At 44.4% G+C, this 16,445-nt stretch overlaps 1 protein-coding gene across 2 annotated transcripts in view; it reads right to left on the reverse strand.

The window, feature by feature from the left end:
• Positions 1-16,445, reverse strand: part of LOC128335616 (unconventional myosin-X-like) — a 123,582-nt gene that overhangs the window by 25,023 nt on the left and 82,114 nt on the right. For both annotated transcript variants that reach the window (XM_053274197.1, XM_053274205.1), the window contains 4 exons: positions 16,010-16,049; positions 10,909-11,682; positions 6,191-6,314; positions 2,091-2,334 (listed from right to left, as the gene is read on the reverse strand). In XM_053274197.1, the coding sequence (XP_053130172.1) occupies positions 2,091-2,334; positions 6,191-6,314; positions 10,909-11,682; positions 16,010-16,049 (1,182 nt within the window). The remainder of the gene's footprint in view (positions 1-2,090; positions 2,335-6,190; positions 6,315-10,908; positions 11,683-16,009; positions 16,050-16,445) is intronic.

Here is a 16,445-nt window from a genome sequence, read left to right on the forward strand (position 1 = left end):
GAAAAAAGGAAAAAAAGAAAGAAACACACACAAAAAGACAAGAGGACTTCCATCTCATCATTAGAACAAGTATCAGTTACAATACCCAAGTCTTGCCTGTAATTTATTTACTCATTCTCCCCCCGTTAAATCATACGAAAGTCAGCTCTAGGGCATTTTAAAAACATTTTTGTTACCACTCAGAAGCCTGATAGAAATCCATTTTATAATATGTTTTTAGGTAAATAAGAAGAGGGTCCCACTCCCTTTTAAATGCTTCAAATTTATTTCTTTAGCTTTGACATTTCTGCCAACTCTAACACTTTGAGTATCCAATCCTCTTTACTTGGGCAATGGATGCCTTTCCATTTGTATGCAAATGTCAATCTTGCTGCTGCTGTCAGATACATAAAGAGGATCCAGTATTTCCTAGGCAATGAGCTGTTATCAATGCCTAATAGTATTGTTTCTGGGCTCTTAGGGAAAGTCATTTTAAACACTTTCTTAAGCTCATTGTATATTATATCCCAATAGCCTTTAGACTTATTACAAGTCCACCATAAATGTATATAGGAACCCTCCTCTTTTTTACACTTCCAACATTTGTTTGACATGTTCTTGTACATTAAAGCCAACTTCTTAGGAGTTAGATGCCATCTGTACATCATCTTAAGATTATTTTCCTTTAAATTAAAACAGGCAGTGTATTTCATGTCTTATATCCATAGTTTTTCCCATTTCTCCAAGTCTATATTATAACCAAAATCCTAAACCCATTTAATCATTGAAGTTTGCACCACTTCCATTCTTGTATCTTCCAATAATAACAGATCATACATCCTAGAAACTATTTGTCTTCCTTGTCACACAACTGTTGTTCAAATTCTGACTTTGACTGATTAAGACCCTTTTTACAATCTTGCTTGAATAAGGCGCTAATCTGGTGATACTGAAACCAAGAAACATTCCAATCCTGCATAAGATCTAGTTTTTAAAGTTCATACTTTGCACCTTGGGGAACAAGCAGTTGTCGATACGTAGGCCATGTCTGTTGCATATTTTTCTGTTTTCTAGATATAACTTCCAGTGGAGATACCCAAAGTGGAATTTTTGGTTCTAACACAAGTTTGTTTTTCATTCATGTCATATAAGCTTTTTCTAACATAGTGATTTAAGAAGTCTTTATTTACTTTCACCTTATCATAAAATAGATATGCATGCCAACCATATCTTATATCAAATCCTTCCAAATCTAACAGTCTTGGATTTTTAAAAATGTAATCCATTCTTTCATCCAGTTTAGGCATATTGCTTCAAAATATAACTTAAAATTTGGTAACGCAAACCCTCCTCTCTTCCTGTCATCCGTTAGGTTTTTAAAATTTATTCTTGGTTTTTTGCCCTGCCAAATAAAGTTCTTTACGTCTTTATGCCATTGATCAAAAATTGACATTGTATTTATTATTGTCTGGAAGAAATAAAGCATTTTAGGAAGAACATTCATTTTGATAACAGAAATTCTTCCACTTAACGACAGATTCAATCTATTCCATCTACGTAAGTCTATCTTTATTTCCTTCCAGATTTTAATATAATTATTTTGAAACAACAAGGCTTTATATGTTGTAAGCATAACTCCTAGGTATTTTACCTTTTCCCCCACATTGAAACTAGATCTCAAGACAAATTTTTCAATATCTTCTTTGTTCATATTTTTAATTAATACCTTTGTTTTACCCTTATTTATACAGAACCCTGCCAAATTCCCATATGATTCTAATATTTCCAATAATGTATCAACTGACTCTAAAGGATCTTGTAAAAACAGCACTATATCGTTTGCAAAGGCTCTTAGTTTGTATCTTTGTGTCCCTATTGACAATCCTTGTATTTTGGTCTCTTCCCTTATCATCCTGCACATAATTTCCAAGTCCAATATAAATAATAATGGAGACAGGGGGCAACCTTGTCTAGTGCCTTTTTGAATACTAAAATAATCTGTAAGTTCTCCATTAACCTTAATGTTTGCTTTTTGTTCAGAATACAGACCCAATCGCCCTTATATGCAAACTAGTTTCTTTAGGAGTGGAGGACATATTAATTTCCCATACTTGGCCTTCCTGATGTCAATTGTCCCTTTTAGCTTCTCTTCACTGTCATTCTCAAAGTACATCAGCTTGGCCTCCCTTAGCACGAACCAGCGGCGTTTCCAGTTCCGGCGGGACAACGTGGACATGCCCCCTCCCTTTTTGTAAAGCCAGCCAGACTTCAAGGCCTCTTGCTTGGCTCGGAACCACATGAAGGCTTCATTTTTCAGGACACACCAGCGCCGTCTCCAGGGGTTCATCAGGCCCCCTGCAAAAAAGAGAAGAGCAAAGAGACATTGTCAAATTTTCTGCAGCATCAGAATGACTTTCAGGAATGCCCCGCCAGTACTGACTAGACACTGGTATATTTATATTCCTGCTCTTGGCCATAACAGTTTCCTGAAAAATGAAAGGCTTCATGTACAGACAGACAGTCAGTAAGAGCAACAATTGCACATTACTAACAGAGGATGTAAACATCCTGTACAAAAAGGAAAAGTTATCAGCTTCAACAACTCCAGCATCATACAAAAGGTTCAAACAGGCTATGGGTTTATGGAGAATTAGCAGCAACATTACCATTAGTGCTACAGCAACACTAACTGATTCTGCAATATAGGTAAAGTGTGCCGTCAAGTCAATATTGACTCCTAGTGCCCACAGAGCCCTGTGGTTTTCTTTGGTAGAATACAGGAGGGGTTTACCATTGTCTCCTCCTGAGATAATGCCTTTCAGCATCTTCCTATATCGCTGCTACCCGATATAGTACCAGCAGGGATTCGAACCGGCAACCTTCTGCTTGTTAGTCAAGCATTTCCCCACTGCACCACCTAAGGTGTGATAACAGTAAGGGAAGAGGTACAAGCCTTGCAATGGCTGGGATAGACATGCAGCTGGAGAGAAGCCAATCAGCGAGCTGGGAACAGGCTGTAGTGGATAGAGTGTTAGGTCTGGATTCGAGTCCCCACTTGGCTATAACCCTTGGGCAAATTTTTCACTCTCAGCCCAATGTACTTCACAAGGTTATCGCAAGAATCAAAATGGACAAATCCTCATGAATGGCCCCTGCTAACTGAGCCAAGAGGCACCCTTTAAAGTGGTGACTCTCTTATATTTAGCAGAGGGAGAGCAACAGCACTTAGCCAACCCCAATACAGCATGCCTTAAGTGGCTCTTGGGAGTGTTGACCTTGTGTTAACTCTTTGGGACAGGGAATCATCTTTATTTATTAATTCTTTTTTTCTATGTAAACTGCTTTGAGCACTTTTGTTGAAGAGCGGTGGCGGCAGGCAGGCTGGCTGGCTAAGATCTCTTTGGATGAAGCAAGGAATTATATATACATTGTGATAAACACAATTCCAGAACTGGAATGTGCAAGGGGTGTACATATACATATACAAGGGGTGTACATGTACACAAAAAATAGGTGTACATATTCGGCACAATGGAAATACCTCCATATTTCTGAAACCAATCATCTGTACATGCTCATAAAGAAGGCCCAACCAGATCCAGAGTGAGCCACTGATAGCAGATGTCACTAGATATCAGTGCAAGTGTAGTGACCAGCCTCCCCTCTCTCTAAAGAGTTAACCGGAAGTGAACCCTGTCTTGATTGACCGGCTGGTGAACTCCAGGGCTCAGCCAATCAGCACACCAGGTGGGTGGGACCTAGAGAGCTATTGCCAGGAAGAAAAGAGTTCTTTGTTGGGAGAAGCTAGACTGGAGGTGCACATGAGGACATGTGACAATGGAGGATGGCTGCAGGAGAATAACTCTGCAGATCCTTGAAAGACAGGAGATCAGGAAGCCTGAATTCTCACCTGGAGTTTGGTGAGTTCAAGGCAAGGAGCCAGGGCTTATGGCTTTGGGAAGTTTAGCATAGGGAAAAGTTTGTTTAGTCAGACTTTGTGTTAGGGAAATTATATTTCTTTGGGGTGTGTGTGCTTTTGCATAGTCCTGATACTGTTCTATTATTGTTTACCTGTAACATAATTAAAATAAAAAACACTAGCCTACGCCCATCCTACCTAGTGCATTGCAAAAGGTTCTATAAACATTTAAGCGTGCATTAAGACAATCTATTTTTGTAGTCCTAAGTATTCTTAACTGTATCTAAAAGCTGAGAAAGCCTCAGATGGAAGCATTCAGTAGTAATTGAATAAAACTGTTTTTTAAGTTCTTTTCTTTTTACAAGCCTCTCTGAGTTGGTTTTTAACTCAAGAAAGGGGTTGGGGTTCTCTGGGGAAAACATGTCCTCAAACATTCAGCAGCTATCAGTTTCCTCGCCACATACAGGCTTGCACGTGGAAGATTTCTGTACTTATTCAATAGCAAAATAAAGAGAATTATTTCTCCAAGACAGGCCATGCGTGGCGATGTGGTAGGAAGGAGGCAATTGGCTGAGTTTGCAAGCAGAAGCACCTGATTGGGCAGTGGGGATTCCATATGCAGAGTTTGCAAGCAGAAGCACCTGATTGGGCAGTGGGGATTTCATGTGCAGATAGGGAGACGGACCCTGTGAGAGCAGAAGCACCATGGTGATTGGGCAGTGGGGATTCCCTATGCAGATAAGGAGGAGGGACCTGTGACGGTTAAGGTCAGTTGGAATGCAGCTGTTACTGGTTGGAAGATGTTCTTGATATAAAAGGATAGCAGGCAGAGGTCTGCAAAAAGACATGTGGAGAGGGAGGAAAGAGCCCCTTCAGGAGAAGGAGGATGCCGTTGTGTAAATGAACAAAATTTGTTAACTCAGGGAAGGAGGAAGAAAAAACATGAAAGGAGGCAGAAGAAAGAGTGGAGAAGAGCGAGTGGAGGAGAGAGAGAGAAAAAAAGAAGGGAGGAGGAAGAGAGACAGAAGGAAGGGCGAGGGACGGGCCTGAGCCTGTCAGCAGTCTGACAGGGGAATGAGCGGCCATGGCAGCATTAGCAGCAAGGAAGGGCCCAGTCAACCACTGCTGCTGTTTGGGGCTACCAAGGCCATTGTCAGAGGGAGGCAGCCAGGCAAGGGATGGGCCTGGGCCTGTCAGCGGCCTGAGGGGAACGAGCGGCCGTGGTGGTGGCAGCAGCGAGGAATGGCCCGGTCAACCACTGCTGCTGCTCCTGAAGGGAGGAGCAGGAGCAGGGCTCAGGTGAGGGTGGGGAGATCTCTGGGGATAGGGAGCTGCAGCTTGGCCAATAGGCAGCAGCAATGCTGCAGCCATGACCAGGAAGGGTGAGGGGGATGGAAGCAATGGGATGGAGAGGAGCAGGAATGCAGCTCAGGTGAGGGTGGGAAGATCTCTGAGGGGAGGGGAGCAATCAAGTACTAACGCCCAGATGCTCTAGAGCGTGCAAGAGTTCCAACATTGAAGCGGAGAGAAATAATGGGGGCGGTCAGGATGCAGAGATGGGGGGCCGGCAGGCAAAGCCCCGTCGGCCAGAAAGAAGAGGCGGTGGTGGGGAGAAATGATGGCGGCGGTGAGAAGGTGGGCAGATGGCAGGCAAAGCCCTACCAGCTGGGAGTAGAAGGTGGGAGGTGGTGGCGGGATGGCCTGGCCCTGGCCTGCCCAATGGGGAGAGCACCGGGGGGGGTTGAGCGAGTGAGCTGCAGGGAGGGGAGAGCGAGCGAGCGAGCGAGCTGCAGGGAGGGGAGAGCGAGCGAGCGAGCGAGCTGCGGGGGGGAGAGCGAGCGAGCGAGCGAGCTGCGGGGAGAGCAAGTGAACGAGCTGTGGGGGGATGTCACAGGCTCAATACACAACTGCACAGATGCTCTGTGCGGGGTCAGCTAAGTAAAGAGAATTTTCCTTGGGATTCCACCCAAAGTCCAGGGAGGTTCAATCTCTGTCGATAAGAGGGGTGGCAGCAGCAGCATTTTGAACTTACTGATAATACAGAATAGTTTTAGGAGAAGCTTAGCCAGGCAGCTCAGCAGGGATGATTCAGCATTTCCTTCCCTCACATGAGTCTGCTCTGAGTCAAAGGCTCTGAGTCAATCTGCTACAGCAAGTCTACTGTAGTGACAATACAAAGTCTCCTTTAAAGCCCTCCTCTATAAAAACAAACTTTTGTACAAGATTTTTATTTTGGAATGAAGAAAAAGATTCAGCAGCAAAACAGAAAGGAAAAGTACTGAGAAATATTACCCTTCATGTAGAGATAGCTGTGAAAATAGGCTGGCCCCGATCCATTGAGCACAGTGACCCGGCTGCTGCAGAATTCTTCATCTGTGTCCATATAAGCATCCCCTTCCTCTTCACTATCTAGAAACTTGGAGCAAAAAGAATTGTTACATTCTGAAAACACAGTAACACAGTCTGGCTATTCAAAGCTTTCAGATTTAGAACCACCTTGTAAAAGTGGCCCTATCACTTTTTTCTACAAATATGAGCACTTACTAGAAATGAAACACGGAACTGGCCAGATATAATGATAACAAAACAAAGAGCTCCTTTTGTTGAACTTAATATAGGCGTTTAATTCAAGGCTACATTCAAATAGTTGCTTTACTATTGCCAGGGAATGCCTTGATTCCATTCTAGAGTTAATCATTACATCCCTCATTATCTAGAGCAATAATCCTCTGAACTTCATCCCAAAGAATTATGGCCACCTTAGTTCAATGCTGGATCACTGAGTGCACCAGCAGGAGAGAGAACTATTCTTGTAAGGTTACGTGTACACCCATTCTGCATCTTATTTAGCATTTTTCATCCCCGCTCCTCCCACAAAGGCTTCTATTCACAGAGAGTTCCCCACATACCCACTCAAAAGGGCACATGCAGGTTCATAAATATTTTTATTTATGTATTTATTTGTATTTATTTGACATATTTATATACTGCCCAAAACGCAAGTCTCTGGGTGGTTCACTACTAAGTATCTGGATGGTTTACAACCATTAATAATTATTAATAATATTAATTATTAAACATTAATATTCATAATTATTAAAATATTAATAACACACAAGTACCAGCAGTACAGCACATAAAAAGCTAGTGATGCGTACACACAACCCGTGCATATGAGCACAGGCACGCATGTGCACGCACACACACACACGGTGGGGGGGGGGAAGAGCCAGGTATATTTCATTATTATTGAGAAGCAGCTCAACATCTGAGATTGCATTTCTAGTGGGCCAAAAACGAAGGGTTGCATGCAATTAGGAGAGCTTGATTCTGTTTGTTACAAGGGCTCTCAAACTATTCTCTTCCTCCTCCCCAGCTAGTATAGCAGCAGTTGCAAAGAAAGCATTTTCAGGCTTGTTATCTGTCCTGCATGACCCTCCTCCATCACCTCCTCCCTCACAAAATAGCTGCATTCTTGACAGCTGCAGTTCTTCTGAGGTTCTAGTATTTAGCTCATGCTCAGCTATCTTGTCACTCACCTCTGGACTAGCTGCTGCCTTTTCAATAGCTCTCCACACATAGTGAATGTGCACCTGATATGTTTTATGAGAGGTTGAATTTGTGATACAGAAATACTGCTCACTTCCCCGCCCCATAATTACTTGTTTTGACATGCTTAACAAACCGTGTGGCTCCCTGATATCATCCATTATACCGGTACTGGATGATGAGCCCCTACAGATCTTTAACAAGTTGTTCTGGTAAGAGCTAATCTGCCTAATTTCCTTTCACTATAATCTTAATTGATAATTACCATCCTCACAAGTTAGCCCACTTGCACCTCAAATGTTCATGCATCTGACATCTTGAATTGGGGTGGATTACAGCATTAGAAACTATGTCCTTGAGCTGTCTCTGTGTCCCTACACCTGTAACAAATTTGGTCTAAATCGGCTAGGCAGTTCAACAAGTTAGCCCACTTGCACCTCAAACATTCACGCATCTGCCATCTTGAATCAGGGTGGACAACTTCATTACAAACTACACCATTGAGGTATCCCTATGTGTCCCTAGAGCTTAGCAAATTTGGTTCAATTCGGTGAGGCCAGAGGCGTAACTAGGGAAAATGGCGCCCGGGGCAAGCACTGAAATGGCGCCCCCCCGCCCCCCCCCCACATACTACATTATACTTAGGTTTTTCCTCACAAGTGCCCGCCGCCGCCAAGCCAGGCCACTGACTGGCCGCCAGGCGCCAGCAAAGCAATGGGGGGGGGGCGCGGGCAGCGCGGAAGGGACCGATGCGCTCCCTTGACTGCTGCAGCGCTGCTGCACTGAGCAGGAAACATTTGTATTAACAAAAAATTAAAAAAATTTTTTAAAAAAATTTTTTTTGTCATGGCAGCGCCCCCCACGTGACCAGAAAAGATGGCGCCCGGGGCACGTGCCCCCCCTGCCCCCCCTATAGTTACGCCTCTGGGTGAGGCTGTTCACAAGTTAGCCCACTTGCACCTCAAGCATGTATGCATCTGCTGCCTTGAATCAGGGTGGATGACATCATCACAAACAATGCCGTTGAGGTGTCCCTACAATTGTACAAAATTAGGTTCATACTGGTCCAGGCATTGTGAAGTTGATGTGAGAAAGAATGCCAGGTGATCTCATAAGATTACTTTCCTTAAGGAAAGTAGGCTAAGAAAAAGGGGAATGCACATTACAGAGTGCCTATCGATGTACTGTAGGTTCTATTCACGTCCCTGATACAGCTAGAAAAACAAAACAGTCACAATGACAGTAGAGGGGTCCTGGATCTGAAAAGGGCCACTTAGTGAAGAAAAGTATCATCCACTGTTAAGTGACATATTTTTTCATTACTTTTTTACTCAACCCAGAAGGTTGGATTTGGTTCCAGCAAATAGCCAAGAGCGGTTACAGAAAAAACACAGTTATTTGGAATAACTTCAGAACAAGTGATCATGAGTTCATCTGATTTAATTGAGTGGACAGTTGGAATCAGAATTGCAATTTTAGGGTGTGTTATTTTAAAGGACAAACTGAAAAAGATTAGAGAACTAGGAGGAGTTGAGCAAGATAACCGCTAAAGATATTGCAGTTATCTTCTGCATGTACAGTGTACTGACTATCACAAGCTGCATATGATGTGAAAAAGCTAGAGGCCAAGTAATTGTGGGGGACTTGACTTGTGGTGCAGAGAAAAGGAGCAGGATGCCGAGCTCTTCTCCAGGCCCAGGCTCACAGGATTCCCATAACTGGTTCAGGGATAGATGTCAACAGTGTGCTCAGCTGACCTGAAGCTGCCACAGGGCTTAGCTTGGGATCCAGCAACATCACTTACTGAACACTGAACCCAGGCACCACTAGTAGCTGTTCCAACTCAGCCCATAGACAGAAAGTGCATAAAGTGCTTTCTAGGGGACACAGAAAGGCAGGGAAGGTGACTTGAGGAGTAGTGTCCTCCCCTGCAATGTCAGAGGATCTTTACCATCAGCAGAGACCCTCTCTTGCCTGGCTAGTCCCTCAATTACTATCCCTGGTAATCTGCATGTGGACTGACTGAGTTTCAAAACAGCATATAGATCCTTTCCTAACAATAGGTTTGTTGGACAATACTCCACTCTTATGCAATAGAAAGAAAAGGAGAAAACGGCTTCACAGTGCAGAATAGCTTCTAAAGCAAAAAAGAAGTCTTAAAGATCACTCAGAAAAATCAAAGTTTCACACAGTAGGAGGGGAATTGTGTTGCTTATCACAATAGTGTCAAACAATATCCAGCGGGAACCCAAGTCATTCTCCCAAACACAACAGTCAACAGGAACTGCACTAGCAATTTGAACACTACGATACCAGGTATAAAATTTAGTACAGGCAAACCTCACCATTCGCAGATCTGATATCCGCGGCTGGGTAATCGACACCTGACCTTTGCATAAGTTGGGATGTGTGGGGGGAGAACTGTGCACAAAGGGTTAATTTCACATATCCGTGGGTCACCAGAAACAAACCTCCAAGGTCATTTCTGGCCACCATTGTGAGGGCAGGAGCCATTTTCTGGCTATCTATCTATCTATCTATCACAGTTTTTCACCCAAAACTGGTGGAATTGGGCCTTTTGGGGGTATTGCTGGACATCTGGGGAACTGCAGAGCATGTATTATTTTTTACGATTTCCAGCTGTTTTTAGCCTCCCAGCGCCCTTCCAGAAACCTAACCCCTTGAATCCCATTGACTCAATGCCTCAATATTTACAGTTCTAATTTCTGCGGTTGTTGCAGAGAACGGAACCCCTGCGGATACCCGGGCTAGCCTGTATTTTGAATGCTTGATAAACACAATATTCCAACAACATAAGTGCTTCTTGAGGGAAGATGTGCAGAACAAATGGGAAACATATGTACAATTGAAACCTTTTGTTATAATTGTGCAAGCAGGCCCTTAACATCACACAGAGAAGTGTGAATATCAGAAAGAGACTATATACTATCAGACGGGTAAGGTAACTAACAGTTCAGAGAAAGATGACACAAGGGATTTAACAAATGTAAAATTTCAAGGACAGCTTCCAAAATGCAAGAAACAGAGTTCTTCAAGAATCAGCCCTGGGATATATTTAATCTCTGCTTTTGTTAGCGATCTGGATTGATGAAGCAGAAGTGTTTTGATTAAAATCTGCCAGTGATAGCAAGCTGGGAGATACCTACAGTACAACTCAAGGGATGGAAAATGATGCAAGAACTGGGTGAGAGTAAAAGGGAAAAAAACCTTAAGAGCAATGCTGAAATACAAAAGCTGTTAATTTGAATGGATGGCTCCCTGCCAGTTCCTTAGTCTCCGGATAGATGCATTAAGAAAAACCACTTGTTTCCCCACGGAGCATATAACTAGTAAAACAAGAGCACAAGGAGGTGCCAAAAGCACAACGGAAAGATAGAAGAAAGGCATTCTTCCTGCTTAAAGCAAGATCTATTTTATGCTTCAGGGCACATGCTACTTACCGAGTCTAAGCTTCCCCGGTTGGAATCCACGCCGTTGCTGTGAGAATTGCACAAGACCTCCTCCCCATTCAGGGGCTCAGCTGATGTGCTGCCAACATCTCCACTGCCATCGAACTCCTCGTGGTCATAGTCCGACTCCACATCTGGAGGCAAGCTGTAAATTGGATCTTCCGGCTCCCCATTGTCGCTTGGCAGGATTTCCGAGACACTGTGGTAGATGCTTTCCATCTGCTGCTTTGAAGGGCTTGCAGGTCTCTCTAGAGAAAGACCCAGTGAGTTGGCCTCTCCGTCCCTGTGCACTGGCACATTGGGAGATGTGTCCTCCTCAGAGTAGTAGTTATCACTGGTTCTGGTGCTGTCCTGGTTCAAAAGACTTGGGCTGGGGATTGGTGGGCCCTCATCATCTGCAGGAAAACCTTCATCTTCCTCTTCCTCAGCCAGGGGAGCCGTCAGGCTGCACTCAATGTTGAGGGTTCCTTCATTGGAAAGAGAACACTCCAGACCTTGCACACTCTCATCCAGGTTCCCAAAGTCCAGCAGCTCCAAAAATTCCTGTGCAACCCTGGACGCTTCCTTCTCTAGCCTCTGTATCTCTTCTTCCCGCTGCCGCTTTATCTCATTCTTGGTGTTTTCGCAGGTGATGGAAACATGGTCTGCTTGTTGCTGCCACTGCAGCTTTTCAATCTCCCTTTCCAACCGCAGAATCTCCTCCATCTGACGCCGTTCCTCTTCCTGCAATGGCTGGACTTCTTCTTGTGTCCTTAGCACTTTCACCTAGAAGGAAGGGCATTGAGAGGGCAAAGATAACAAGCTTTCTACAAATCAGCCTCAGTGGGAATACATCAACAGGTCAAAGAAACTAGCAGCTGGTGAAGTGTCAGCTTTGCTCCATTCCTTTAGCATGCAACATTTCTTATAACTATTCGAAGGCTGGAGATAGATTATCACTTCTTTTCCCCAGAAAGTTGGAGGCGATTTGAAAGAGGATCAGCAGCTCGTCATATGTACATTTATCCCACTTTCACCTCTGGTACATGGGGCTTTACAGATTTCTGGTTTTTGTTTTTTTAATCTGAAAAACCTATGTGTAGTGGATTAAAGCCTTTGTCTCAGAGCAAGCTCACATGAGGGAAAGAAATGCTAAATCCAGGGTGAAATGCTAAATCCGGGGTGATGGAGAAATTATGGACCACCCATGGGGTGGAGTATCTCACTTCTGTGTCCTATCATCACCAGACAAGTGGCTTAATGAAAAAATTCCAAGGGACTTTGGGGACCATGATCTGGAAATTCATTAATAAATATTCCAATAATGGGACTTGGTGCTCCAACAGCTACTGTTTGCCTACAGAGCTGTGCCACATCCGAGCCTAGGATATTCTCCTTTTGAGCTAATCTATGGGAGTGATGTCAGAGGGCCTCTAGAACTAGTTCGACACCAATGGGAGGGAGAAGAAGGGGCGGGAAACATATATGACTTTGTGGACAAGCTCCAAAACACAATGAAAGAGACCCTATCCCTTGCACAGGAGAATCTGCGGATGGCCCAAACAGAGCAAAAGGCCTGGTATGACCAACATGCCAGGGAGTGGATCTTTGAGCCTGGACACCAGATGTTGGTCCTCAGACTGGTCAGAACCCACAAAACCCAAGTGGCCTGGGAAGGCCCCTATCGTATTAAAGAAAAGGTGGGTGCGGTGAACTATGTCGTGGAGTTCCTGGGAACTGACCTCCGACCCAGGTTGTATCATGTGAACACACTAAAGCCCTACCACTCCAGGGGCGTTCTTAGGTCATGGCAAGCATGTGGCAGAACAGGACAAAGAAAAGACAGCGTTCATTACCCATCATGGTTGGCATGGGTTTAGTGTGCATTTGGGCTTTGCAATGCACCAGCTATCTTCCAGAGGCTGGTCAGGGAGCTACTCAGGGGCTTGAGTCGGTTTGCCACTGCTTACCTGAATGATGTGGCAATATACTCTGACACCTGGGGGCAGCACTGGAACACTTGGAGGTAGTATTTGTATCCAGGAGGCTGGGCTTACTATTAAGGCCAAAAAGTGTCAGATTGGCCTGAATTGGGTAACCTATTTGAGGCATCAGGTAGGCCAAGGTTCAGGCTATCCAGGAGTGGCCGGAGCCAAAAAAGAAAGGGCAGGTACAATCCTGCCTGGGGTTGGCAGAGTATTATCGAAAGTTTGTCCCAAACTACAGCAGCATCACCGCCCCTCTCTCTGACCTGACCGAGAAAAACAAACCCAATGTGGTGGTGTGGTCTCAAGACTGTCAAGTTGCTTTTGAGGAGCTAAAGGCAGCCCTCAGTAAGGGCCCCAGACTTTGAAAAACATTCATGCTGACCACAGATGCTTCTGAGAGGGGCATTGGGGCAGTGATAATACAACTGGGCCCAGACCAGTTCCCTCATCCTGTTGTGTTCCTGAGCAAGAAACTGTCAGAGAAGGAGGCCCACTGGTCAGTGTTGGTAAAAGAAGTCTTATGCTATTGTCTATGCCCCGGAGAAGTTGATCACTATCTGTGGGGGCGTAGATTTGAACTCAGGACTGCCCATGCCACTCTAAAGTGGTTACAAGACGTTCAATAGAAAAAGAAGTTTGTGCATTGGAGTATGGCCTTCCAGGAGTATGACATCAACTTAGAACATATTCAGGGGAACGCAAATATCGTAGCGGATGCCTTGTCACAAGGGCCCTTAGAAGACTCCAATGGACCCTAAAGAACCCTTGAGGAGGGTGGAGGCAACAGGACAACAGATTCAAATGTTATTTTGACATTATTGTTTATTACTGTTTCGTATTTAGATAGTAAGTTAGGAAATTAAGCTTTGTGATCCCATCCCTTTTGAGTCAGGAACTGTCAACTCCCTTTTCAAGCCGCCTGTCTCAATTTAAGGATGTGTGTGTAGTGATCAGCCTCCCCTCCCCCTAAAGAGTTAACTGGAATTGAACCCTTGTCTTGACTGACAGGCTGGTGAACTCCAGGGCTCAGCCAATCAGCACACCAGGTGGGTGGGTCCTAGAGAGCTGTTGCCAGGACGAAGGGAGTTCTTTGTTAGGAGAAGCTAGGCTGGAGGTGCAGAAAAAGACATGTGGCCATGGAGGTTGACTGCAGGAGAATTACTCTGCAGATCCTTGAAAGACAGGAGGGCAAGAAGCTTGAATTCTCATCAGGTGTTTGGTGAGTTCAAGGCAAGGAGCCAGGGCTTATGGCTTCAGGAAATTTAGCATAGGGAAAAGTTTGTTTAGTCAGACTTTGTGTGAGGGATGTTATCTTTATTTGGTGTGTGTGCTTTTTCATATTCCTGATACTGTTCCATTATTGTTTACCTGTAACATAATTAAAATAAGAAACACTAGCTTACACCCACCCTACCTAAGGCAGTGCAAAAGATTCTATAAACATTTAAACATGCATTAAGACAACCTATTTTTGTTATCCTACTAAGTATTTTTAACCGTATATACAAGCTGAGAAAGCCTCAGACGGAAGCAGTCTGTAGTAATTGAATAAAACTAGGGGTTTTTTTTGTTTTCTTTTTACAAGTGTCTCAGAGTTGGTTTTTAATCCAGGAAAAGGCGGGGGACAAAGAGGGATTTCTCTGGTGCAAATACATCCTTAAACATTCAGCAACTATCAATTTCCTCACCACATGTAGGCTTGCACGTGGAAGATTTCTGTACTTATCCAAGAGCCAAATTAAGAGAGTTTTTCCGTGTTATCCCACCCCAAGCCCAGAGAGTTTCTGTAGACAAAAGGGGTGGTGGCAGCAGCATTTTGAACCAACCAATAATACAGAACAGTTTTAGGAGAAGCCTAGCCAGGCAGCTCAGCAGGAATAATTCAGCATTTCTTTCCCTCATGTGAGCTTGCTCCAAGACAAAGGCTTTAATCTGCTACACTATGTTACCAGAAGGCAAGGAATAGACAAAAGGTAGTAAGAACTTAAAACATAAGAAGCCTGCTGGATCATGCCAAAAGGTCCATCTAGTCCAGCATCCTGTTTCTCACAGCGGTTAACTAGATGCTTACAGGAAGTCCACAAGCAAAAGATGAAGCATACCATGTCTCCTGCCATTGCTTCCCTGAAATGGATATTCAGAGACATACGGTCCCGGAACCTAGTGGTAGCATATTGCCATCATGACCAGTAGCCACCGACAGACTTGTTCTCCATGAATTTAGCTAATCCCCCTTTAAAGTCATCTAAACTAATGGCCATCACCACATCCTGTGGCAGCAAATTCCAAAGGTTAATTATGTGAAGAAGAGCTGGGCAGGTCTGTATAAGAGTGAGAGTGAGAGTGAGAGAGAGAGAGAGAGAGTGTGTGTGTGTGTGTGTACACACAACAGGGAAGCAAAACCGCTCTCTGACCCCTTCCATCTCTTAGAAACCTCTGACTACTTCCAGCCTAAATGACAATGTGTGGTGAAGGAGCCTTCAGGTAGTATTGCATATTATTTGCAGTGCCCTAGCCAAGGTATATGCAGCCAGGAAGGTCCATTTTCAGAGGGAAAACAGTAACCAAGACAAAGGGTTAAGATGCCCCTCTGGTTCAAATTACAACTTCAATATATCTGAAAAAGGAATAACAGAATTTCACATAATGTGCAGTTCTACCTTTACAGAAAGATGCCAAAATATGAGGCCTTCTATGAAGGAACCATGTGCAAGGGAGTTCTGTGTTAGAAAGAAACATCCAATATGTCAGCTACCCCTTTTGCTCACGCCAGGCACCTCTGGATGGAAATAAGAGCAATGACAATGGCATACAATATCTAGACCAGGGCTGCTCAACTTCGGCCCTCCTGCAGATGTTCGTCTACAACTCCCATAATCCCTGGCTATTGGCCACTGTGGCTGGGGATTGTGGGAGTTGTAGTCCAAAAACATCTGGGGGGCCTAAGTTGAGCAGGCCTGATCTAGACTGAGAGAAATGTAACATGGGAATGCATGCTGCCAGTGGTGCCCTGAGTTAGTCTGTGACTAGCGAAAGGACAAACAACGTAGGCTACCACCATGTCCTAGTCTTCTGCCCCTGATCTTGAAGAGACAAGAGACATGAGAAAACACACCGGAACATACCTGAGCCATCTGTAGTGCTGCTTCCAGCTGTTCCTTCTCTCTGTTAAAAACAAAAACATAAACTCAACAATACAATCCACAGGCCAGGTTGCCAGGACTTGAGGGAGGAATTCTGGGACCCTGGCAGAGAGTTCCATCAGTTTCTGACTTCCTGCTATTTCTTTTCTCCACCTTCCTGCCTAGTGCAGGTGGGCTGACAGGGAAGAACGTGATGGCAATGGCAATGTAGCACTGCCCTAGCCAGTTTGTCACATCTCTCACACTCAAGTATGACAAAACTAACCTACACCCAGCATGGTGTAGTGACTAGAGCGCTGGACTAGCACTGGGGAGAAGGGGTTCAAATACCCACTCAGCCATGGAGTTCATTAGATTACCTTGGGCCTGTCAGCCTAACCAACCTCACAGGGATGTTGTGAGGATTTAAAAAGTGGTG

The sequence above is a fragment of the Hemicordylus capensis genome, chromosome 1, assembly GCF_027244095.1.
Source record: "Hemicordylus capensis ecotype Gifberg chromosome 1, rHemCap1.1.pri, whole genome shotgun sequence".
Lineage (NCBI taxonomy): Eukaryota > Metazoa > Chordata > Lepidosauria > Squamata > Cordylidae > Hemicordylus > Hemicordylus capensis.